Source organism: Ochotona curzoniae, unplaced genomic scaffold (genome assembly GCF_017591425.1).
Source record: "Ochotona curzoniae isolate NIBS_2020 unplaced genomic scaffold, NIBS_Ocur_1.0 contig_1302, whole genome shotgun sequence".
Lineage (NCBI taxonomy): Eukaryota > Metazoa > Chordata > Mammalia > Lagomorpha > Ochotonidae > Ochotona > Ochotona curzoniae.
Genome location: NW_024465035.1, coordinates 15,792,320 through 15,818,708, shown reverse-complemented (window position 1 = coordinate 15,818,708; position 26,389 = coordinate 15,792,320). Strand labels below are relative to the sequence as shown.

The 26,389-nt window shown below is 46.9% G+C and overlaps 1 protein-coding gene across 3 annotated transcripts in view; it reads right to left on the bottom strand.

The window, feature by feature from the left end:
- Nucleotides 1–14,779, bottom strand: part of FBXL2 (F-box and leucine rich repeat protein 2) — a 43,344-nt gene extending 28,565 nt beyond the window's left edge. Inside the window, exons 1-3 of one of the 3 annotated variants that reach the window (XM_040964257.1) lie at nucleotides 14,706–14,770; nucleotides 8,277–8,338; nucleotides 8,051–8,143 (exon numbers count right to left, since the gene is read on the bottom strand). In XM_040964257.1, the coding sequence (XP_040820191.1) occupies nucleotides 8,051–8,143; nucleotides 8,277–8,338; nucleotides 14,706–14,708 (158 nt within the window). In that variant the 5' untranslated portion in view covers nucleotides 14,709–14,770. Of the gene's footprint in view, nucleotides 1–8,050; nucleotides 8,144–8,276; nucleotides 8,339–14,705 lie in introns of all 3 variants that reach the window. The other 2 variants (XM_040964248.1, XM_040964265.1) reach the window with 2 other exon arrangements.
- Nucleotides 14,780–26,389: the final 11,610 nt, after the last annotated feature.

The following is a 26,389-nucleotide window of genomic DNA, read 5'->3' as shown; positions in this document are numbered from 1 at the left end:
CTTCAAGTCCCTGTGCTTCTGCTTCCTGATCCAGCTTCCTCCTGCTGCACAGCCACAGGGAGGGGCGCAGGCCATGGCTCAAGAACGGGACCCCAGTCCTTGTAGGAGCACAGGATGAGCTGGGGGTCTGGGCTTCGGACTGTCCCAAAACTGGCTGTTGCAAGCATTTGGGGGGGTGAACCAGTAAAAGGGAGATCTTATTGTCTCTCTTCCCCTCTGTCTGCATAACTCACAGAACTGTATACCTTAAGAGGCATATTTTACTGTATATAAGTTATATTTCAACTGTAAGTCATGTATTTGGCTTATTTAAAAATGCCTAAATGATTGGGTTTCCTGTTCATTCTAGAAGGCAGGTGGATAAGGGTCAGACCATCAGGAGCCGCAGCCCCTGCTCAGTCCATCACTGTCCATGAGGAGAAGCTAGACCAGCTGACACTCCGCAGCAAGGCAGGTGGTCAGCCTGTCAACTTCTTACACAGCCTGACCCAGGAGCGTGTGAACTACCACGGAGCTGGGGTGCTCCGGGCACAGGAACTCTAACCCGTAATTGCCCCACCAGGCAGGACGCTGCACTTGGAAAACAGCAGGAATGGGATAGAACGTTGAACAGGACAGAGACGAGGGAGCCAGAGAAAATTCACATCATGGCTGGAGACGGAAAGAAGGCAGAAAACAAGAAGGGCAACCTGTGTATTCACACGTTTAAGCAAAAATATCTGAAGGGAGAACATGGTGCGATCCTAACAGTGTTCTAAGACTCATCTCACCCATCATATGCCAAGCTATAATTTAAACAAATAGTACCTTAACAAATCACCGAAACATATCAGATAGATCTGCTCGCCAAAAAGATTAAAATGATAACCTACTTTCCAAAAAGAGTTAAAGAATTTGATAAGATCCGAAAAGTACCATCAGTCAGAGTGAGAAAAACTCAGCATGAGTTATGAGAACTCAGAAGGGAATTAGGCATAGGTCTCAGAGGGAACGCTCAGAACAGAAGCAGCAAAACAAACGGGACATGCTCCAGGCAGCCATCCCCTAGGCCTGTCCCGGAGATCAGGAGGATGACTTCCAGCCTCTCCTCCTCTTCAGGAGTCCGAAAGGTTAGAACTATTCCCAACGTAACACTAACACAGAGACTGTCTTTGTCACCGTGTCGGTGTTCACGGTGCAAGACAAGCAGTGGGTGAAGCTGCTGCTGCAAAGCATCTTGACTGAATGCTGACTCCTAGGCATTTAGAGTTTAGAATTCCGCATGACAGAAAACACCAAGAATTCATGAAGAACTTTAAACTGTTGTCTCAGGGGAAATGAGCTGTTTCACTCATACACTGAATCAGCCACTGTTTTGCATGAAACGTTTTCTTGGAAAAGAACAGAGGACATAAATTATGAAAAATTCATAGGAGGGAAGTTGGCAGGCTTTATAGAAAAAAAATAAACGGACCCAGGCACATCAAGGGAAATTATGTCAATGATAAGACTCAGGTTCTCAGGCGAGAATTAGAATTCTGATTTTTCTGATGAAATCAATGTGATATTTTTAATATTCCATAATGAGCTATCTGAGTGATCGATAATACACGGTATCTAAAAATTACACTTTGACGATCCAAAATACAAAGACACTTTAAGAGAAAGTTTAATAAAGCTTAATAAAGTTCACGTCATGTTTTAGATCCTACCTTGTAACTAATTTTTAAGAAACAAGCTGTTGAATGTAGATGGCACATCAAATAAAATATCCACAATTATTTGCAAAGGTTATGAGTGGCTATTAATACTCTTCCCATTTGCAGCCAGATAGCTTTGCGAGACTGGATTTTTTCCATGTGCCCAACACATATTGTAATGGATTAAATGCAGAATTTAATTTTCTATTAAAACCAGATTATTAAAAAGGCATTCAAATCATTGTTTTAAATAGTAACCCACACAGGAAAAAAAATCTGGAATTCGAAATAATTTTATCAGTGCAAAGGGACTTAAAAAAAATTAAGATAGTGACTTGGGGGAGTTTAATACACAGTGAATAGAAGCCCTGACCATTCAGAGCTAACACAAATATTTAAAAATGGAGGCTGGCAGCCAGACAACCCACTCTGTCTTCTTTACAGGCTTGTAGGCAAAGGGTTTTCCCTGCAGAAGGCAGTTCACAGAAACAGGAATACCTTCCATCTGCTTCCTAAGTGCCAGCATACAACCAAAAGGTTCACAAAAAAATCAGTAACAAAGCACCAGTAACCCCCTCCCCCACCTGTGCTAGGTCCATGAGCCCTGGAGGTGGGGGTCTGGCAGGGCCTGGGTTGCCTGGCCCAGGTCCTTAGGTCTGACTGTGCGGTGGGTGCCGGGTCCAAGAGCCCTGGGCGCAAGGGGGGCGGGCAGGCCTGGGGCGGGCAACCAAGGGCGTCAATGGCGCCAGGGGAAGTTCAATGGCTGTCCGGTGGCACACCTGTGGGGACTTCGTATTTGGACTTGCAAAGGTCTGGGGATGACACAGGTGGCGGCGTGCAGGGGCCTGGGGTCTCATGTCTAGCACTGGTGGTCTGACCATGGAGTGCATGTGTCAGAGCTGGTCCTCCTCAGTGGAAAAGACGGAGCACTGGACAGCTGACCCAGCTGCACATGGAGAACATGGCAGTCCACAGAGGCCAGCCGAGGACATCTGGTATACCACAGCAGAGGAAGGATGACAGAACAAACTGGACAACTACCCCAGCCAAACAATGACAGCAAACGGAGACTCTAAGGTGGACCATGTCAGTCAGTGGACAGTGAAAGTGCTCCCTCATCCTTGGATCAGTGAGACCAACAGCATTTCAGAACCATCAAAACCACTTGGGTGCCCTCTGGGCAAGCGCCACATCAGCACCCTGGGTTGATACTGGGATAGCTGGGAAGCTGGGTATGGCTTCTCGTCTTCCCTTCCCTTCCTCCCCCTTATACAGGAGAAAGAAAGAAAATTTGAAAACAATGATCACACTCACTTTTCCCTAACCCTCGATCCTTCCCATCCTGATCAACTAAGTAAACATCATCAAATTATTTTTTTAATTAATAAAAAGAAATGAAGAGCTGCAAGATGCTTAACAAAGACATCAAAATAGTTAAAGAAGCTCAATGAATCAAATAGGATACAGATAGCTGAAAGAAACTAGTGCAACACATGAACAAAATCAGAAGTGCAACAAAGTGAAAAACAATCAACCAAGTTCTTAAGGGACATAACTCATTGATTGAAAAATTCCACGGATAGCTTCAACAGCAGACTCAGCCAAGCAGAAAGGAAAACCAAGGAGGCCAAATGCAGGTCTAGTATTTTTTTTAAAACTGATTTTAGGACCCAATACAATGACTTCCTAAATCCTCACCTTGTAAGCCCTGGGATCCCCTATGGGCGCTGGTTCATATCCTGGCTGCCCCACTTCCCATCCAGCTCCCTGCTTGCAGCCTGGAAAAGCAGTGGAGGACGGCCCAAAGCCTTGGAACCCTGCATCCATGTGGGAGATCTGGAAAAAACTTCTGGCTCCTGGCTTCAGATTGGCTCAGCAACAGCTGTCGCTGCCATTTGGGGAGTGAACAGGAAGATCTTTCTGTCTCTCTTTGTCAATCTGCTCTGCCTTACCCTCCCCCCACAAAAATAAAATCTTTTTAAAAATTTTATTTTTATTTGAGAGGCAGAGACAAAGATCTTCCATCCACTGGTTCACTGTGCAAATGGCCACAACTGCTGAAGTTGAGCTGGCCCAAAGCCGGTAGCTTCTTTGGAGGCTTCTGCATGGGTGGAGAGGCCCAAGCACTTGGACTAACTTCCACTGCAATCCCAGAACATTAGCAGGGAGCTCGGTGGGAAGTGAAGAAGGTGGGATACAAACCAGTGCCCATAAGGGATGCTGGTGCTCCAGGCAAAGGCTTAGCTCCCTATGCCACAGAGCTGGCCCACAAGACAGTTGAACTTCATCGAGCAGAGAACCAAAAACTTTTTAAAAAGTCATTAAAAAGAAGAAAGCCCCTGGGAGACCTGGGTGAAACTCCTGGCTTCAGCCTGACCCAAAACTGGCCACTGCAGCCCTCTACGGAACCAGTGAGGAAAAGCCAATTAGTCTCTCTGTGACTTAAATACATCCTTATTTTAAAACAACAATGTGGTATTGTCGACCATTCAGAGAGAGACCATGGCATCGCCAGCCCATCAGGAACCTGGACACGTGCTGTACATGAACCTCTCTTGCTCATGTCAGCCCATAGTACCGTTACCCTAGGTCCCTCGGGGAGCCTGGGGACTAAGCAAGTTGCCTGACTCCTTGCAATGTACATTGCAAAGCACATCTTCCCCTCACCCCCAGCACTATGATGTCAGCGATTGGTGTTCTGTGTGTCCAGCAGGCAGACTCACTCTGGGGCTTCTATACCAACTCCTTCAATCAGTTTTGGGCACCTGTTCCATTTAAAATGATGACCATGGGGGACTACAGTTCCTAGTGAGCCTCTCACGCGGGCACATGGGCCTCTCCCTGGCCCGGTCACCCCTGGGAGCTGTCCAGCAGCTGCCCAAATACTTGCTTGTCCCGGGGACAGCCCTGAGGAACTGTTGACCAGGCATCTTTGGCCTAGCACATTTCTCAGGTGGGAGGAACTAAGCTAACATCCAGCATGAAATGTGGGAAGACACCTTTGGTGAGCAGCTATCCCATGCATGACAACAGCAGGTTAATGCCTCTTGAGTTAATCCTGCTTGGCTCAGCTAGACCCAAAAAGCTTTTTAGGAGACTGCTTTGTAACTTGTGAAATTTGTTTCGTATCTCAGTCCTTTGAAGGTCCTGCTGTGCATAGCCATGGGTAACCACGGTTCTATTCTTACAGCCCTCTAGGGTGTATTTTGCGGAGTTAAAAAAAATTATGTTTTCCTCTAACACTGCAAGGCCTCAATTCTCTCAGCGACTGAACAGGTGGCCATGTAATTTATCCCTGGCTATGTCACTGCTTTCCAGCCAGCGCAGACTTACAAAGAGAAAAAAAAAAAAGAGAAAAGCATTCTGTATGCAAGATTGGATGCTGTTACATCAAAGCAAGTCAACAGAGACAAAACGGAGCATCCCCAGAACAACGGCCCAGGAAAATTACATTAATCAAACTGCATAGTGACTCATGTAAGTTAAGTAACTCTTTGTAAAATTGCTTTATTGGTTAAAAAATAAATAAATAAATAGAAACATGAACAAAATTGTTCATTTGGGGCCCGGTGGGGTAGCCTAGTGGCTAAAGTCCTTGCCTTACACACACCCGGATCCTATATGGGCACCGGTTTGTGTCCCCGTGGCCCCACTTCCCATCCAACTCCCTGTCTGTGACCTGGTAAGGTAGCTGGGGACGGCCAAAAGCCTCAGGATCCTGCACCCACATGGGAGACCTGCAAGAAGCTCCTGGCTCCTGGCTTCAGAACAGCACAGCTCTGGCTTTTGCAGTCACTTGAGTTTTTGAAACAGCAGATGGAAGATCTTCCTCTCTGTATATCTGACTTTGTAATAAAAATTAAGTAAATCTTTAAAATAAATAAAATAAATAAATACATCTTACAAAAATAATTGTTAATTTGTGCCTGGGTCTGCTGGCCAAGAAATGTTATATTTATCATTGGCTAATGTTTAAAATCATAAAAGCATAATTTTGATCAAAGAACAAGTGATTTAGATGAAGTATTCATTGTGTCATATATAATTTAAATATAATCTAGCATTCAGAGTTTTCCTTGGAAAGGAAAATTATTTTCAATGATTACAGGGCTTGTTTAATATTTGCCTTTTTAAAAGATTTTATTTATTCTTATTGGGAAAGCAGATGTACAGAGAGGAGGAGAAGCAGAAAGCTCTTCCATCTGCTGGTTCACTCCCCAAATGGCCATAATAGTTGGAGGTGAGCTGATCTGGAGCCAGGAGTCAGAAACCTCTTCTGGGTCTCCCATGCGGGTGCAGGGTCCCAAGGCTTTGGACCGTCCTCGACTGCTTCCCCAGGCCACAAGCAGGGAGGTGGATGGGAAGTGGAGCTGCTGGGATTAGAACCGGTGCCCATATAGGTTTATGGCGTTCAAGGTGCGGATCTTAGCCGCTAGGCCATGCCGCCAGGTCCAGTTCACTATGATTTTTTAAAAACTCATATGATTTTTAAAAAAATCTGAGCAATAGCAAAGGTACCCAGCTCCCTGCCAAGATGCCTGGGAAAGTAGCCGAAGATGGTCCTTGTCCTTGAAGCCTAGTCACCCACCACCACAGGAAACAATAGCATTCCTACTCATTATTTACATGTGTAGCTAGTAGCAACAGTGTTCCATGGCTGAGCAGAGTACACAGGCTGACACCACCAGCTGGGCAGAAACACCTCACAGCCCGTGCCACTCACAGCTTCAGTATCCACAGAAGCGTGGGTCTAGCTGCACCCAGGTGTGGAATGACTAAGCTGTTGTCTGCAGCTTCCCACAGTGAGAGCGCCAGGGCAAACGCCAAACAGGTGCCCAAGGATGCACAACCCCTCCCGTCAACCCGGGGGGAAGGGGATGGTTCACCCCAACTCGGCTGTACCGGTTTCAGCAGCTCCTGGTACCTGATCCAGCCCCCATGGTTTATATAATCAACATTTCTGCTTTGTGTACTACCTGCTTAGCTTAAGAAAGTGTAAAATGTGAAAGAACATTCTCTTTTATTCAAACACTGACTGCATTGGAATAAATTATAATTACTATAATTTCACACAACCCTGTCTCGGTTAACTTTCCTTTTTTTAAATGAATGGGACAGAATGAGCTCACGGCAGCAGTGGCAAACAACTTCTGATGACCAATGAAAAGTGCTCTAAAGTTCTGAAAATGTGACCACTGTCATAAAGAAGCTAAGCCCTTACTCCGTGTCTAACTCATGAAAAACTCTAACATGGCACTTATGGCGTGAGTGAGTCATCTGTGACATTTTAGGAGTGACACTGCAGGGACTTCCAGAAGTAAACAGGATGACTTCCAGTCCTTACTCAAAACTCATCCTGAAGTCTCAGATGCTAACACGAGAGTTACTGCAGCCAGCACATGGCATCAGAATTTCCCACAGACATCAAAAGGGCTCATCCCCAATTAGTGTGAAAAGCCACAAACCTCCATAAGGAGCGTCCCTACGCCTGGGAGGCTATGCGGAGGCTCTGGGCCCTCCTGCAGCAAAGCAACCAGTTCTGGGCACAGCAGCCTGAGATGCCCACATGCCAACATGGAATGCCTGCATGCGAGCTGCACCTCTGCCTCCAGTTCAGCTCCCTGCCAACCCACACCCTGGGAGAGGACAGTGGACGATGGCTCAAGTGTTCGGGTCCCTTCCATATGGGAAACCCAGAGGCAGTTCTCTGGGCTCCCCTCTACAGCCTAACCCACTTCTGCGGGACACAAAGCAATAAAGCAGTGGAGGAAAGACCTCTCTTTCTGCTCCACAAATAAAAGGAAAATTCAGAAGAGAAACGTTTTTTAAGGAACCTCGTTCCATGACACTCACTTGGATCACGGAAAGTAGTTATTTTACACAGTACAAGAGCAACAAGATTCGGGATACGCCATCCAAGGTAGAATGCAAAAGCATATTACCATATATGCAAGAACTAATTACAAGTGTAATTATATAATTACACTTATAAATAAAGGCAAGTGTAATGCTTTGGGCACAATAACAACTGGAAGCCTTACTCGCTAAAATGAAAATCAAAATAAGATTTACTGCATATCCAGAGATTCCAGAACTTAAAGAAAAAGGCTGTGTTACAGCACTCATTGCCACTTCGTACAAACATCTTATAAAACGGATAAACACATGTCAGTATGCGGGAATTTGGAAGTGCTCAGAAAGAACATATCATAACTCTCTATTTTGTGTATTTACTTAAACACCCGTATATCAGAAAACCCAAAGCAGTAACTGCAGAATTCACGACCACCAGTCTGTCATTATTGATCACATCACATTGATCTATTTGTCCCAAAGTAGTGACACCTACTGAAGATTAGTACAAGACTCACCACGACACAAAAGGAATCCAGATCAATGCTACGTACACACTTAGTACATCTGGATTAGACCAAGTGAAATTTAACAACAAGCAGAACAGCATTCTATACAATCAGAACAAAAAGGTTAATTCTATCTGTTTTTTCACACTTTGGACGCCTAGTGAGAAAGAAGAGAAGTCTTGAACTTGATGAGAACAGAATCTGACCTCCTCATTAAAAGTTAGCTATCTCTTACCTTAAGAGAAGTTCTTTAGGTAACTTTTTGTTAATAAGGCCTTCATCATTGTTTGAGAAAACCTGAAAGACAAAAAATTAAAACGCTCAACCAATATGGAAAAAAAATGGCTTCATACAAGATTAGAACAGCCCCACTCATTCACTGTCCAGCATGACAATATTGAGGGATAGAAAATACTTTATTACTATTAAAATAACACAAACCCATTTGCATGCTGTAGTATAACAGATGTTCTAGACAAGGCAATTAAGAAAAAAGAAAAGGCACCCAGATTGTCACAGGAGGTGACATGGATATGTATATGGAAAATTCTAGAGACTAACAGGAAAAGCAGTTACAACTAATCAAGGAGCTCACAAGTTTGTGAAACATCACACACAAATTTTTGTATTTCCACACATTAGCAATGAGCAATCTGAATATAATTTTTTCGATTTGTTATTTTTTTATTTTTGATGATTTTTATATCATAGTTGATTAGGGTTATAAGGGTCAAGGGCTACAGGAAGGTGGGAGAGACAATTATTTCCACATTCCCCTTTTTCTTTCCTTTATCTGGGGGAAGGGAGAAATAAGGGGAGAAGCCACACCATGTCAATTGGATATGTTGTCCATGGCTCCATCTAAGCCACTGAGGAGTCCCAGCTCTGACACATGCATTCTATGGTCAGACCATGGAACCTGCAATTCTCTCCAAGGTTCAGGTTCTGAGTCCAGCAGTTCATTTGGGAGGACCCCCAAACAAACTTCATCTGAGGTGACTCCAGACCTGATTCTTGTGGGTGCTGGCCAGTACAGGGTCGGGCATAGTCCACTGCCCCAATCAGCTTATGCACATGCTGGCTGTTGGCACATTGCTGGGCCAGTTCTGCCTCCACTCCTGACTTCTACAATCATCAATGGGTGTTGCAGCCCAGCCTGATCCTGCCCACTTCATACTCAGCCCTCACGCAAACCAGTGAGAGCTGCAGCCTAGTGGGAGTGACCCACAATAAACCCATCAGGCGCACCCCCTACCCTGGTTCCCACGTTTGCCAATATACACAGCAGACTGGTCCAGTCTGTCCCACATCCCATTCCGCTTTCATACATGTCAATGGGCATTGAAGCCTAGTTCAACCCAACCAGCCCCACTATCCAGCCTACATACGTGCTGACAGGTGTCACTGTCTAGTCATACCTGCCCTGGTCCTGGTTTTCATGCTCACCAGTCGGGGTGGTAACCCAAGAGGGAGGTGCCCACTATTTCCCTACTGGGCCCACTCCCAGATCTTGCACTCTCCAGGTGGTTCTGCTGGATAACTTGACAGAATTAGTGCCCCGTGCCAGCATCTGCCAGCTGATGCTGTGGCAAAGCCCAACCAACCCATACCCACTCCGGCTTTTGCTTGCACCAGTAGGAACAGTCAACCCAGCCTGGCTTTTCCCTGATCTAGCTCACATGAGGCCCACAGGTGCTGTAGCCCTGTCTAGTCTGGTCTGCCCCCCATCCCAACTCATGCTCTCTAGTGGGAGTGGCTGTTTAGCAGGGGAGCCCACATTCCCCCTGCCGGCTTTGCCCCCTCCACCCGTGGTTCTCACGTATACTGTTTGGGTGCTACAACATCTGGTATGGTTTACCCCACTTTGGCATTCTGTAATGTGCACTGGTTTGTGTCGCGACCAAAGCCGATCTGACTCACACTCTATTCTGGTGCTCAGATTCGCCAGCGGATGATATGAATGGGTTCAGCCTGGTCTACCCCCCACCTATGCCATATGTATGCCAGTGGTATCTTCCTCTGGCCTGGTCTGTCCCCCACCTATGCCATATGTATGCCGGTGGGTATGTTCCTCTGGCCTGGTCTGGGCTGCTCCTTATCATGGTTCTTGCGCTCACCTGCAGGCTACCTGACTTAAAAAATTTACTACAAAGCTTTGAAATTGGATCAAGCAGGGTTTGTTTTTATCCATTTGGCTAGTTTCTTTTTTCACTGATGACTTTATTCTTCTTGCATTTACAGTAATTACTGATATGGAAGAACTTAATTCTGCCATTTTATTTTTCATAATTTTGTGGGCTTAATGAGTGAGAAAAGTTACTGTATTCAACCATGACTGCAGTTTTCTCATAAGCTTGTCACTTTATGCTTGACATGTTTTGAAGCTTTGTAATGAGGTGAATATATATAGAATTTTATATATAAAGGGTTTTATGTATTATTGAATTGATCCTATCATGATGAATTCTTCTCTTTTCTCCATAGAAATGATCCTTCTCTTACAGTCCATTTTGGCAAATATAGCAATATCAGCTTTTACAGCTTTTTCTATGGCAACTCCTGTTTCATGCTGGTTTCAATTTGTGCCTTCCTTTACATAGTCACGTGATGACGTTTTGATCAGTGAACTTGTATGACTGCCATTTCTGTTGATAGCCATTTCAGTTTAAGCACACTTGATATTCACACAACGATGAAATCACTGAATATAGTCCCATTACTATGCGATACATAATTGTATAGTGTTTCTTTAAAAAAGGCACTTAGTTAGATCATGCCATTTTTTTAAGATTTTTTTTTTTTATTGGAAAGGCGGATATACAGAGAGGAGAGACAGAGAGGAAGATCTTCCGTCCGATGATTCACTCCCCAAGTGAGCGCAACGGCCCATGCTATGCCGATCTGGAGCCAGGAGCTTCTTCCGGGTCTCCCATGCGGGTGCAGGGTCCCAAAGCTTTGGGCCGTCCTCAACTGCTTTCCCGGGCCACAGGCAGGGAGCTGGATGGGAGGTGGGGCTGCCGGGATTAGAACCGGCGCCCATATGGGATCCAGGGTGTGCAAGGGGAGGACCTTAAGCACTGCGCCACCGTGCTGGGCCTGGATCATGCCATTTTAAAAAAAGATTTATTTATTTTTACTGGAAAGGCAGATCAGATTTATGGAGAGAAGGAAAAATGGAGAGAATGATCTTCTATCCATTGGTTCACTCCCCAAATGGCCACAATGGCCAGAGCTGAGCCAATCCGATGCCAGGAGCCAGAAGCTTCCTCTGGGTCTCTCAAGCAGGTACAGGGTCCCAAGGCTTTGAGCCATCCTCCACTGCTTTCCTAGGCCATTAGCAGGAAGCTGGAAGGAAAGTGGAACAACCAGGATGCAAACAGCATCCATATGAGATCATGTCGCTTGCAAGGGATCTCAGGCAGACTGAGCCATCACACCAGGCTCAGAGCAAGCTATTTTTTTTTTTAAGATTTACTCTATCTTTATTTGAAGCTGCCATTATAGAGAGGAAAGAGAGAATCTTCCATCCTTTGTTTACATCCCAAATGGCTGTAATGGCTGGAGTTTGGCCAATCAGAAGCCAGGAGCCTTCCCTGGGTCTCCCACTTGGCTACAAGAGCTCAAGGACTTGAGTCAAAATCCACTGGTTTCCCAGGCCACAGGCAGGGAGCTAAATTGGAAGTAGAGCAGCCAGGACACAAACTGGTACCCATTCGAGATGCTGGCACCAAAACCAAAAGCTTAGCCTGCTACACCATAGCATTGCCCCTGGAACATGCTGGTTTTATCCAGTCTGACAACTGCAACCTTTTGAGTTTACGGTCTAATCACATTTAGTTTAGCTATTGATGATGGGGTCTTCAATTTCTTTTTTTATTTGAGAGTCAGTGTACACTGGCCTGGTATCTGCTGGTTTATTCCCCAGTGGCTGCATGACTGAGGCTGGCTCAGGCTGAAGCCAGGAGCATGGAATTCCACTCAGGGCTCCCACATGGGCAGCAGGGACCCACTCACTTGAACCATCCTCTACTGCCTCCCAGGTTGTGCATCAGCCATAGGCTGGAGTTAAAAATGGAGGTGGGGATGCCAGTGCCATAGCATAGTAGGCTAAATCTCTGCTTGTGGTGCTGGCATCCATATGGGCACCAGTCCATGTCTCAGCGGCTCCTGCTTATGGCCTTGGAAAGAAGTCAAGAATGGCCCAAGTCCTTGGGCTCTCACACCCCCATGGGAGATCCAGAGGAAGCTCCTGGCTCCTGATCAGCTCAGCTCCAGCAAATGCGGCCATATGGGGAGTGAACCAGCAAATGGATGATCTCTCTGTGTCTTCTCTCTGTAGCTCTACCTTTCAAAAATAAATAAATAAATAAATAAATAAAATGAATCTTAAAAAAGAAAGTGGATGTGGGGTTTGAACCCAGGCACTCACATGTAAGAATACAGGCTACTGAAAAGTATCTTACCTACTGTACCAACTGCTCCTGCTTAATTTTAAGTCTGATTTGTTTATGTTATTATTTCTTATTTTATTTGAAAAGCCAGCATTAGAGACATGGAGACACATCCGCTGGTTTACTTCCCATACGGCCACAGCAGCCTGGGCCGATTCCAGCTGAAACCAGGGGCCTGAACTCCAACCAGGTCTCTCGCGTTCAAGCACTTGGGCCATCACCTTTTGTGTCCCCAGGCACATTAGCAGGGGGCTGGATCAGAAGTGGAACAACCAGAACTCAAATAAGTACTCTTATGGGATGCTGGTACCATAAGCAACTGTGCCACGTGACAGACCCCAAAGTTTATCATATTTATATTTCTTTGCTACTTTCCACTTGTTCTTTGTTCCTCTGTCCTGCTCTCGTGACTTTGTTTACAACTTAGAAACAATGTTTCAGACCTGGAAGGTAACCCAGTGGATGTCAGCTGTCAGAGCAGCAATACAAACAAATGGCTTCAATGAACACACTTTCATTGAGAAAGCATTCAGGCAGCAACCCAAAGTTACTATGCACATTTTCAACTGCTCAAGTTGTATGTTGAGATTCAAGCATTTAATCAAGTCTCTTTATCCTCTCCCAACACACACACACACACACACACACACGTTCTCTCTCTCTCTCAGCATGCTGCTAGAACCAAGAGTTAATGCTTACAGAGAATTTAAAAAAAAAAATGCACTCCCAAGTTCAGAAGAGCAACCTATATAGCTTCAAAAGCACCCCAGGGTCTCTCCACCGCAGGGCAAGTAAAACAGAGGGAATAGACCGAGTAGAGGAAGGAAAAGACAAAATGAGAAACGAAGCTTCAGAGAGCTGGGAAAATTCCATCGCTGGCTATACCTCCTTTCTCCCTGCTAGCATCACAAGGGTTTTTCTCACACACATAAATCACATATTTAGCACACTGAGATTTTTATAAAACTCTTTTCTGAAACTCTTCCCCATTGTATTTATTCAGCACTTACAGACAATTCCAAGTTAAAAAGAATCACCTGTAAAATCAACGCTCGTTCTGGCGGTGGGCGGCGGTCTTTCTCGGCTAAGTCAACAGGCTGCCCCTGCACCCCAGTCCTGTCCCCAGCCTCAGTGAAAGATAACCACCCACTTCCTCTCTTGGCACCCCGTCTCCGTACTTATTCAGGAAAAAACACAACCAGCCAGGGTGCCTGCCACAAGGCAGCGTTTCTCTCCACGAGGCACACCGGCTCTGGGGGAGCACCCTGCATTATCTCATCAGCACTTTGCACTAAAGCCCTGCAGACAATCTCCACTGAACGACTCCAGGTGTAGAATAAACCACACCTGTTTCTTCAAACCAGCCCTTTCCCTGTTACCCGCCGTCTCGCCCCTACATCTCCCAAATGCTGTTTCAAGGGCGTACTTCCACGCAGGCAAACCGGCCTCTCTCTACTTTTACTTCCCTTGGAGCCCCCTTGCAGAAATCACACCTTTGCCTTGAACATCTTCCACCCTAAGTCTTCAACTCCAGTTTTCAAAACTGCATGAAACTGGGGAGAGGCCGGGGGGCAGCAGCAGCAGCAGCAGCCCAACATACTCATGTTGACCCAACAAATGTAATGCATTAACACATTTACAATGTACTGATTCTGCAAACAATTAAATGTTGGGGGGGGGGAGCGGGAAGGGAAGCCAGCTACGTCCCTCATTTTTAAAAGAGAGAGGTGAGGTGGTCTTTGAAATTACAAATTAAAATTTGCACCTGCTGAAACATTCTGCTTGATGAATCCGAAAGAAACACACGGTATGTACTTGCTGTCTAGAATTGCATAAACACGCTGTCAAGCACACATACGCAATATACTGCACACATATATAGGCTATTCCCCACGTATCTTTTAAGCACGCCTTCCCAGGTGTGGTTTCTCAGGTTCCCTGGGGCCAAACAGCTTCACATCCCCAGGCGGCCGGCTAGGTAAACATCCAGCGGCACCCAGAACGGCAAGGCGGGGGTCCAGGGGCTGGAAGGGCGCTCGGAGCCCCCCAGGTTCCTCTGCCCAAGGGCCCTCCCAGCCGTGTCCGGCTCCACCGTCCCGCAGGCCGCGGCTCGGCCTCTCCCCCGCCTGACCCCAGCGGGGTGTCCCGCGAGCCAGCACCAGACCCCGGCGGGTAAGGGCGAGGCCGACAGGCCCGTGCGGGGCGCCACTCACCATGGCCGAAGAGCCGCGAGCTCACCCACAGCCCGGAGTCACACGGCGCCGGCGACGCCCGTTGTCCTGGTGACGCCAGCCAAGAGCCCCGCCCCGTCCCCAAGGTGAGCTCGGAGGCGGCCATTGGCCGCGGGGCGCACGTGACCCGCGGGGGCGGCACCTTTGGGACCACCCCCCCACCTCCCCGTGCGGGGGCGGGGTCTCGTCGCCTCTTCCACGTTGCATCTGGTCCTCCTTCGAGCTCATCACCTGGCTGCCCCTCACCTGTCAGGTGACCCAGCAACAGCGGGAAGAGATTTAAAAAGCAAATTGCGCAGGTGATGCACGAGGACTGAAGGTAATCATTAAGTTAGCAATTAAAAACAAAACACTGAAAACCCAGCGCTGGAGATAGCCACTGGTTTATATCCCACTCTGTTTCCAATAGTAACAGCTTAGGCAAACTGTGCGTCATTTCAAACTCTGGGTTGTTTTTTTTTTTTTTTCTGTTGAAATTGTTATCTTTGCATTGATGCCTTGTCTGTGATTTATTTAGTAATTCATGGGATGTTTGAAAGAACTTGACGCTCACGTCTAGCTCATTATAAAGAAGAAACATATTCAACAGCCTGGCATCTCCCTCCCCCCGAATGTCCAGGAGGTGTCACAGATTTCACATGGCCCAACTAGGACCTCACCATCTACTTCTTACCGCATAATCTTTGTTCCAGCAAGCGGTCATATTTTCCCTTTGGTTCTTTGGTTCTTTGGAACCAAACATTCTTGGTCTCTCTCTTTTCCTCATTTTCATTCCAAATCCACTAACAACCATCCCTCACTTAGAGTAGTGAAGCCATTCCAGTTTGATCCCCACGTGAAAACCTCCATCATCCCTTGCTCAAGTTCATCCCCATGTGTTGTGGTTTCAGTGTCTGAAAATGCATGCTGATTTAATCTCCCGTGAAAAAAATATATTAAGAGACAGTGCCTCTGGGAGGTGTTGGGCCTTGAGGGACAGGGTATTTGATTTCTTTGGATCAATTCCTATTTTGGATTATTATAAATGGCATTTTTATGAGCACTGTTGTACGTGGGCACTCTTTTTTTCGTCTTCAAGCCTGGATAATTCTTTGTTGACAAGAGAGGAGCTTCTATGTGTCTTATAAGTTATTCTGCAGCACTCAAAGTCTGTACCCACTAGAAGTCAGTGGCAACTGGAATCATCCCTTCTTCTCTTAGAAGGCCGCTAATGCAATCACAGGACCCATATTTCTTCGTCATCTAATCCTAGTTACTCCTCAAAGTCCCTACTTCCATATGACGTTATAGAGATTGTATCAACATGAGTTTTGGAATGGACACTCAGACCACAGCAGCCGCTTGGTGCCAAAATGTTGTAATTAGTTGCAATAAAAATGACATCACAGAAGCAACAGAGTATGGTGCTCCAAAAAATTGTCCTTCCACTGAGCAATCGTTAAGTTGGCCAGAACTGGCAGGATCCAGCTTTTTCAGAATTCTGGAATCTAACAGAACATAGACATCCACTAAGGAATGCTTAATAAATAGTCAGCTGAATTTTAATAAGGATAAAAACGTAGGGTCTTTGCTTACCCTTCTAGCATTTTCTATTGCCCAGTTTGGCATTAGCCTTGTGGCCCATGGCCCACAATCCTGAAGTGCCCGGAGGAGCAATTATAACCTTGTTCTCAAAAAACTGTGGTCGTGCATCTGACCAGTCTTGTGGTTTCCTAAGGGACTGGCGCAGAGCCTGACTTCTGTTTTGGTTCCATTGGGTTGGAATGCTTTGGGGGAAGCATTTACAGACACACGCTATCCATTGCTCTCTAGGCAAGGAAAGGAGGACAAAGCAAACCGTAGAAGAAGGATAAAGAAGGGGAAGCTGAGGAGGAAGGCTGTCAGAATGGGTGCTTGAAAGAACTCGCATCCCTTCTGGGGAATATGATGTTCAAGGTATACACCTAGAGCCAGATCCAGGTCCAGGAAAGGCCCTCAAGAACCCTGGACCCACCGGAGGTGAAGGCTAAGGCGGGGTTGCAGTCTATTGGTTTTGAAAGGGCATCAGGGGCCCAGCGCGGTGGCACAGTGGTTAAGGTCCTCGCCTTGCACGCCCGGGATCCCATATGGGTGCTGGCTCTAATCCCAGCAGCCCTGCTTCCCATCCAGCTCCCTGCCTGTGGCCTGGGAAAGCAGTCGAGGACGGCCCAAGCTTTTGGACCCTGCACCCATGTGGGAGACCGGAAGAGGCTCCTGGCTTCGGATCGGCATAGTATCGGCCGTTGCGCTCACTTGGGGAGTGAATCATCGGACGGAAGATCTTCCTCTCTGTCTCTCCTCTCTGTATATCCGCCTTTCCAATGAAAAAATAATAATAAAAAAAATAAATCTTTAAAAAGAAAGGGCATCAGGCTTAGAGGTAATATGCAAAGTACAGGGCTTTTACTTTACGTTCTTGTTTCTAGGTTGCTAAAGAGATCTCCTCCAGCTCAGTGCAGAGATAACAGTAGGAAGACTTAAATGAGCACACGTAATAGGGATGCAGTCTTTGTAAACAATGTGGAAACTCACCAAGCAAATGGAGACTAGCAGCCCTCAGTAATCAACAGCATCGACTCGTGGACTGAGGGGGTAATATGATTTCCAGGGTGTCCATATTGTAATATTCAAAAGGTTCATTTTACAATAGAAGAAATATAAGATCCACAAAGAAACAGAAAAATGTAGTCCATTCACAGGGAGAGAAAAAAATTAACCAAAATCATCCCTTAAAAAGCCCAGACACTGCACCTGTTGAACAGAGTTGAGTCAAATCTCTTAAACATGTACGAAAAAACACAAAGAAAATCAAAGAACTAAAGAAAAGCAGAAGGATAATTTATAAAGTTCTACGTCAATAAAGAGATATACATGATAAAAGGCAACAATCAAATAGAAATTCCTGAGCTGAAAAAAATGCAAAATCTGAAATGACATTCAAAGACATTTGACTGGAGATCTGAACAGGCAGAAGAGTGAACTGGGAATCCGGCCATTGAAGTTAAAGTCTTAGAACCAAAGTGAATACAAAGAGAAAGGAGTAAGAAATGAGCAGGGCTAGCGGGCCCCCTGGGACACTATCAGTAAGCACAGCAAAATAAGCATTAAGGGTTTCCTAGAAGGAGGAAAAAGGTAGAAGGTGTATTTGAAAAAATTATGGCCCAAAACTTCCAAAACATAAGAAATGCATTAATCCATGCATCGAAGGCGCTCAATAAACTCCAACTAAGATAAATGCAAAAAGATTCCCCCCACCAAGAGGCATAATAAGCTATTGAAAGCCAAAGACATGCAGAGAATCCTGAGCACAGCAAGAGAGAAACCATTTATCAGGCACAGGGGATCTGCAATAGCATCAACAGCTGATTTCTCACCAGAACACATGGAAGCCAGTGGACGATGGGATGGCATGCAATGAAGAAAGAAAAGAGGGTCCAGCCTGGTGGCCTAGTGGCTAAACTCTTCACCTTGAATACACCAGGGATCCCATATGCTGGTTCTAATCCTGGCTGCCCCGCGCTTCCCATCCAGCTCTCTACTTGTGCCCTGGGAAAGGAGTTAAGGACGCCCCAAAACCTTGGGATCCTGATCCCGCGTGGGAGACCCGGAAGAACTCCTGACTTCGGATTGGTGCAGCACTAGCTGTTGCGGTCACTTGGGGAATGAATCATCAGATGGAAGATCTTTCTCTCTGACTACTTCTCTCTATATATATCTGACTTTCCAATTTTTTAAAAAAAGGAGAGAAATAAAAGAAGCTGTCAACCCAGAATTCTGTAGCCAACAAATTATCCTTCAAAAATAAAGATGAGGGGCAGGCACTTGACGCGATGATTAACAAAAAGTTGCTTGGGTTATCCACATGTGGGATCGCAGTGTCTGAGTTGGTGTCCCAACTCTACACACAGTTCTAATGTGCTGCTTCTAAGGCATAGCCCAGGAGCCAGAGGCCTCGGACAGTGGAGCCTCTGCCACTTTCACGGACACCTGGACTCACTTTCAGCCCAGCTCTGAATGCGGTGGCCATTGGGGGAGTAAAGTAACAAGTAAGAGATTTCTCTCGTCCTCTCACCTCCTAGTACTCTCTCTTCCCTCCCCATCCTGGCTTTGAAATAAATACATTACAAGTAATAATAATAATAATAATAAAGGGAACATCGGAAAATTTCTCCCTAAAATTTATTTCCACCAAAAAGCAAGCTGAAGGAGCTGTCCCCATTTAGACTAACTCAATCAAATATGTTAATTGAAGATGGACATCTGGCTAAGCAGGCAAGGCGCTACTTGAGGCACTTGTATTGCATGTCAGAGTGTCTGGGTTTGAGTATGGATCCTGCTCTCCACTCCAGTCCTCTGCTCGTCACACCCCAGCATGCAGCTTGTGACCTTGGGTCCCAGCAACTCTGGTGGAAGATCTTAATGGAGCTCCAAGAACCTGGTTTCAGCTTGCCTGCCCCTGGTTGTCGCAGACATTGGGACAGAGGGAGAAAGGATGGGGCATACGGGAGACTGCTGCCTCTCTCACTCTGTCTTTTTCTCTCTCCCTGTCTGCCTTTTAAAAACATGTATTTATTAGAGCAGTATAAAAGTGGGAGAGAGGGCCTGGTGCAGTAGCCTAGCAGCTAAAGTCCTCATATTACGTGTGCCAGGATCCCATATGGGTGCCACTTTGTATCCCGATGGCCCCGCTTCCCATCTAGCTCCCTGCTTATGACCGGAAGTCAGTTGAGGACAGCTCAAAAACCTTGAGACCCTGCATCTGTGTGAAGAGGCACCTGGCTCCTGGCTTTGGATCGGCTCAGTTCTGGCCACTGTAGCCGCTTGGGCAGTGAATCAGCAGATGGAGATCTTCCTCTCTGTATCTCACTTTGCAATAACAAATAAACTTTTTTTTTTTTAAGTGAGAGAGAGAGCTGTGAAAGAACAAAGTTTTATTTGCGATGGAAGTCAAGTTGTCAACAAATCCAAAGAGATTTAGATTTTTTTATATTTGTATTTTGACATTTTCTGCAAAAATGGACATTTTCCTAATAACCATATTTCTAATTCACTTTCTTGCCTTACTGCATATGGCTCCAGTATGAGTTTGCATTGAAATGCTAGTAAAAAGCAATCTTACTCTTGACCTAAAAAAAAAAAAAAAAACGAAAATAAAACTGGTATTTATGTTATCAATGTAGACTTGCTTTTTTTTTCTAAAAATATCTGCTCAGATTGATAAAAATCTTTCTTATACTGGCTTAGCTGGATGTTCTTCATTATTATTTATGTATGTATTTGAAAGGCAGCACTAGAGAGAAAAAGAGAGAGATCTTCCATCTGCTGGTTCACTCCTCAAATAACCACCATGGCCAGAGCAGGGCCAGTTTGAAGCCAGGAGCCAGGGGTCTTCTGGGTCTCCATGAGACTGCAAGGGCTTAAGCAACTGGGTGAGCAGGGAACTGGATTGAAAGTGGAACTGCAGGGACTCCAACCAGTGCCCATATGGGATGCCAGTGCCACTTTACCCTTTTTGCCGTAACCCTGGCCCCAGAAGCTCATTCTTATGTCCCATTGTTACTTTGAACATCCTTTTAACGTTATTTCATGGGGTGAGAGCTCCCCCAGTAGACCTATTTTTTTTTTTTTTCTGCTCTAGGGCAAATGGTTTCACTACTCCTTTCCATGACAAGCGTGGTTTTTGTCTCAGACATTGGCTCGAAACACTGAATAATCAAAACACACAGCTTTGCTTGGCCCTGGGTCTTTTCTGCTTCACTGGCTTGGGCTCCCGTGTTTCCCATGAATGCTGCTCTGTTTGGGGGAGGCATGGATGCTTGATACCGAGCCTGTGGGCAGCTGACAGAGTCTCTGGTCCTCCTCTTGCTGAAGTCTTCCTGCCTCTCCAGATGCACCACTGGGGCAGACCCAACTCTTCCGCAGGGCAAGACTCCCCTGGAGGGCCTGGAGTCTGTTTCCACATTCTGATAAAGTTGGGGAGTGTGGGAGCAGAGACTTTAGCACAGCCGCCTGATGACATCCTAAACACAGAAAACAGCCATGCATGAGAAAGTACGCTTTGTACCCAAACAGACTAAGGGAAACCTCCCTAGGTGGCATCTCTCCATGTGCTGGGCTTTACTGAAAAAGAATGGAGGGCACCTTTAAATGGGCAACCACCCCTGCTCCAAAAATATTGATCATCAGCTGAGAGTAGATGTCGCGCCCACGTGTCTTACCGCCCAGCAGTAAGAGGCAGACGCGAGTGAAGCCTTCTGCGGTAAAGTTTATTGCGCACACAAAGATGAGGAAGAGGAAGAAGGGGGGACCCCGGCAGTCTTTCTGCTCTTATGTGCTGACTGGCCCCGCCTCCGCCGATGATAGGTCGGCGTCATGATCACGCAGGGTCCTGGGCGACCGGATTCGTCAGTCCCCAGTGTTCACGTGCCGGCCACGCCGCAGCTCACTGCGCATGCCCTAGGCGCCTGCGCAGTACCGCGAAGGCTACGTAACTTCCACCACGCACGAAGGTGTGGCTTCTCCGGCCGGCGCCATTTTAGACACAGCATGTGGCCAGTGCATACAGATGCGGCTTGCAACAAGTAGAATTCAACTTTGGGAGGACCAGTCTTGGGCCCTTCAATCAAGCTGCGTTTTTAGAAAGATGTATTTATTTTTATTTGAAGGTCAGTGTTAAAGAGAGAGGGCGAGAAAGAGAGCCTTCCATCCACTGGTTCATTCCCCCAAATGGCTACAATGGTCAGAGCAGGGTCAGTCTGCAGCTGGGAGCCAGGAGATTCTTCTGGGTCTCCAGCGTGGGCTCAAGGGGTCTAAGGACTGGGACCATCTTTGACTGCTTTCCCAGGACATTAGCAGGAAGCTGAATCAAAAGTGGAACTGCCAGGAACAGAACTGGTGCCCATATGGGATGCTGGCATCACAGGTGGAAGATTAGCCTGCAGTGTTACTGCACTGTCCCCTCCACTTCTAGAAGTGCATATAGAATTATCTGTGCCTTTGCTAACCCTCAACAATGAACCCAAGTCAACAGACAGGCTCAGATGAATGATTTGGACACGTGACATGATTGCTATGTTTTTTGCCTGTTGTCTTCACCGGTCCCTGTGCTTGGTAACCATTCTCCTTAACAAGCATCCTTATACTGATGGGGAGAGCAAGATTGATTATTAATGCAAGATCCATATGTGGGGGAGCTGGGCTGAACGTTGCTCAGAATAGCAGCCTAGGTGTTGAAAAGCATAGAATTGCACCGGGAATTCGGGGGACAGAGAGAGCTTTCCCATGGCAAAAGGTTACAACTCATTGGTTTACCCAAGTGTTCATGAAGCAAGGGTGCTGATGTCCGGTGTGATAGGAGGGTGAAGAATACAGATCCTTCCCGCTGCCCGAGACGAGCCTTGTTCAGCTCGCTCTTTGGGGTGCCGGTTGATTACAGAAGCAAGACACTGTGCTTGCCCTTACACCCTTTGAACAGGGGTGCAGTTCTCTAAGGAGCCTTGTATACGGAGTCCTTTTATTGGCACAAAGTTTTGATTTGCAAAGCGACTCCAACCTCAGAGGTCCTGTACATGGATGGCTTTGCCACCATCGTTTCCCTTTTCAGGTAGGAGGTAAAACAAGTCGCACCGATGTCACACGCTGCACTCGTGTTCCCAAGGACGACACTGCACAAACTGGACTCGAACTTGGTTTTTCTCATTCCCTTCTGGTGTGGTTGCTGGTAGGGCCATTTGCATTTCAACAATGAATGAAAGAAAGTGCTGGGATTCCAAATCAGAACTCCAGGAAATGCTTAGGCGCTTGGGACACTGCGGACTTTGTTGGGTCCCTAAATTTACACTACTGGCATAGCAGTGACTATTAGGTGACACCCACATTATGGAGCTTCCCCGTAACTCTGCCTTTTGAAGGTGCTAACCTGCCTTCCTGCCAAGTCCAAGGCCAGTCCTCCTCTGGGACTCAGTTATCCCAACTGCTTTCCAACACCTCCCTTCTATTCCTCGGTAGCTTAGGTACAAACACTCTGAGTAAACAAACAAAAAAAAATTCAGTTTTTCCCTCTTACTCTTGGCAGCCTGATGTTAACTTCTAAACCCTGGGTGCCTTTCTTTTTAGTTGATTTTCAAAAAGACAGGGAGGAGAGAAATGCAAGTTGAGGGTTGGCTGGAGGAGGAGGCTTGGCAAGGACTTGGCACCAGCTACAAATCAAGTTTAGACCCCAGAAAAGGACTTGAAGGAACCACCCGTGCCCACAACGGCTCTCCCTGCAGCCGTGTTTACCCAGCAGCCAGCCTGCAGCCTTGTAGCCCCAGAGCCGCCAGCTCATCAATGCCACATTGTACGGAAATGTGTGTGTGTTTTTCCAGTTAGGCGGCTCCGGGTAGGTAGTGGATGATTTGTGAGACTGCTTCAGAACACCGAGTTGTGAAATTCTCCATCAGGAAGGGTATGTTGCCATTGAGACTCACACATTTATCGTTCCATTCAGCTACATCTACTCAGGTTACCATATGCTCGGTGTTGGAGTGGCCAGGAAGGATCGATGTGGCTGCTGTCCTACTCAGAAGATGCTGAGACTTTGGGACACCTTGGACATATTCTTGTTCAGTGGGCAGCACTGCCATCCTGGGATCCTCAGATGAACTGACCCAAAAGATTGGGGTTAGGATGAATGGATTTCATGGTTGAGACCTAAACATTGTTCAGAGAAACCAAGGTTTGAAGACATTAAAACAGGAAAGATGTGATTTCTGCTCTTGGGGGCCGTTCAGACTAACCGGAGAGACAGATAATAATGGCAGAATAACAGTTCTATTGAAGGGCCACAGTTCTTAAGATGGACAGCTGGCTTCTGAGGGTACGGAGGGGCAGTGTGGCGGGAGATGGGTTCAAAGTTGTAATGGTGGAGGGATTGGGTTTAGTCACAAAAGATTCCAATGTGGGGGACACTGGACAGGTGTCAGGTGAATTGATGATGACACTGGAGATACAGGGAGAATACGAGTTCAACAGCATGGCTGGTGGGTGAGGCAGTGTTCACAAAATCACGGAAAGCGCCTCACCCACTCATTCACCAGACATTGACCGAGGACTCACTATGCACGGGCACCAGGATAGGCACAGAGTGGGTATGGCCAGAGCTGGGAAGGTACTACACCTGTCCCTGCAATATAAGCACCATAAGTGACTTAGCTCCTAGAGTCACAAGGAGTTCAAGGGGCTCTTCTCCCACCTGGACATACATCACCTTATTCCTTCCTGGAATTAAGGCCTAATTGGACGGTGTGCTCTCAGTGTTGCTAAGAGGCAACAGGTAAATGGCTCTTTTGTTCTACAACTGATTTGCAATAGACTTCTTAAAATAACTGCCAACTTACTAAAGTTGTAATGACTTTGTGACTAGTTTTAAAATTTATTTTCTGGGGTTGGCACGGTGGTTAAGCCCCTGCCTGCGGTGTTGATTTCCCAGTTGTGTGCTGGTTTGAGTCCCAGCTGATCCATTTCCAACCTAGCTCCCTACTGATGTACCTGGGAAAGCAGTGGAAGATGGCCAAGTGCTTAGGTTCCTGCACCTATGTGGGAGACCCAGAAGAAGCTCCAGGCTCCTGGCTTCAGATCAATCCAGCTCCAGACATCACAGTCACTTGGGCAATGAACCAGTGGATGAAAGATATTGTTCTGTAGCTCTGCCTTTCAGATGAAATAAATCTTTAAAAAAATGTAGATGCCCATCTACTTGGGACCCTGCCACCTACCAAGGAGATGTGACTGGGTTTGCTGTGGCGATAGGGGAGGGAGTCCATGGATCCAAGTGTTTCAAATAATTAAATCTTTTTTTTTTTTTTAATCCTGATTGGTACTAAGAACTGACCAGGGAGTTCATCAGACAACTACCAGCTAACTCCCTCAGGGTACCCCCTAGAAATGTTACAAAATGACTTTTTTTTTTTTTTTTGAGAGGGAGGAAGGGAAAGAAGTAGAGAATGAAGGGGCTTGCCACAGGTAGGGCTAAGCCAGGACTTAGAAACTTGAACACGCAAGTACTTAAGCCATCTACTACTGCCTCCCAAGGGTCCACACTCACCCGGAGCTGGAGTCAGAAATCGGGGCTGAGAATCGAACCTGGGTACTCTGACCTGGAAACCAAGTGGCTTAGCCACTGGGTCAAACACTCCCCGCTGGCAATTAGATGCTGCTGCCTTATCCTAAGGATGTTTTAAAGACTGCCCCTGGCTTGGGGTTGGCAACTACAAGCGTTTGAGGAGCGAACCAAAAATGGGAGTACTCTCTCTATTTCAAAAAAAAATTTTTTTTCGAAAATATGTTTTTAGAAAATACCCGCTGTAGCGCATACAAGTGAAGTCTCACCCTTAGGTTAGCAGCTGCTAGAAAGCAAACAGCTAAGTAAACGATTGCCGGACCCCACTGCATTTACCATCCCTAAGTATCTGGATTTTAAAATAGCATGTTTAATTATCCCCGAGAGAAGCCTTGTAGTCCATAGAAAGGAATAAGGAGAGGAGAATCTTTCTTCGGTGCACTTCAAAAAATTATATGAAGCTGAAAAATGACATAGGTCGTACATCAAATGTGGGTTCAAATTCCCGTGCTTTCTGTGAAAACAAAGCCCATTCTTTTCATCTCTGTGTCCTGGATCATGAAATGCAAACCACGATCCGTCCCTCTTCGCACCAATCACTGGTTCCAGCTGAGGTAGCTGCCGTTTAAGTGTGAGCATGTTCAGGACAGATGGTGGCCTCATTCAAGGTGCAGCACAGGCTTAGGCGCCCTTGTGGGCACTCCACCTGCGAAGGCTGCGCATTCTCTACTCGTTGAGAACAGGCAGGGGCTGAACTGGAAGAAGGACTCCCGGCAGCAGATTCACTGGAACCTTGGCTAGGTGTCAATTCCCAGGCCAGACGGCAGGAATCCATCGCCTTGCAGCTCCCCCTCGAGGTCCAGGAATCATAATCTGGTGGGTGAGTGAGTACGGTGACAAAACCATCACCAGGTTCTTGGTGATCTGGAAGAAACACTCTTGGGTGCCCAGCAAAGCTGTCAAGTTCCACGCCTGGTTCCAAAAGAGGAGGGCTGTCGAGTCCTCTTTCCTTGAAAAAATTACTACATTCTTCGGCGGTAGGAGACGCCAAGCAAAGTTAACACGCAGACGACAGAGTTGGACTAATGTGTAACAGCTCTGCCGTCGGAGGGGCTCGTCCTCTCCGACGGCATCAAGCTCTGCCTACGGTCCCCCTTTCACCGGCTCCCCAAACAGCCGGGGAAGGCTTCCTTGGGGACCGCTGCGCTCTTCCCGCCTCCCTGTGCCCTCGCTCTCCGCCCAGGCGCGCGCGCTCCAGTGCAGCCCCTTTTGGCACGGACCCTTCCAGGTGCCCAGAGCGAAGGCGGAGCCGGGTTTTAGCCGCCTCCCCGGCGCCACATAGAAGACCCCCCCCTCCCCGCCCTCATCCGTCCCCTGCCTCCCAGCACTCTCCGCCCCGGGAGTTGGGCGGCTCCGGCGCGCAGGGCATCCCTCGCATTCCCACCCCCGGCCCTGAGTCCGCTGGCTCTCTACGCCCGCGGCCGGCAGTTAAGCGCAGAGTGCAGAGAGCAGCGCCGAAAGGCGCGCTCTGGGCAGCCGCCTGGGCATC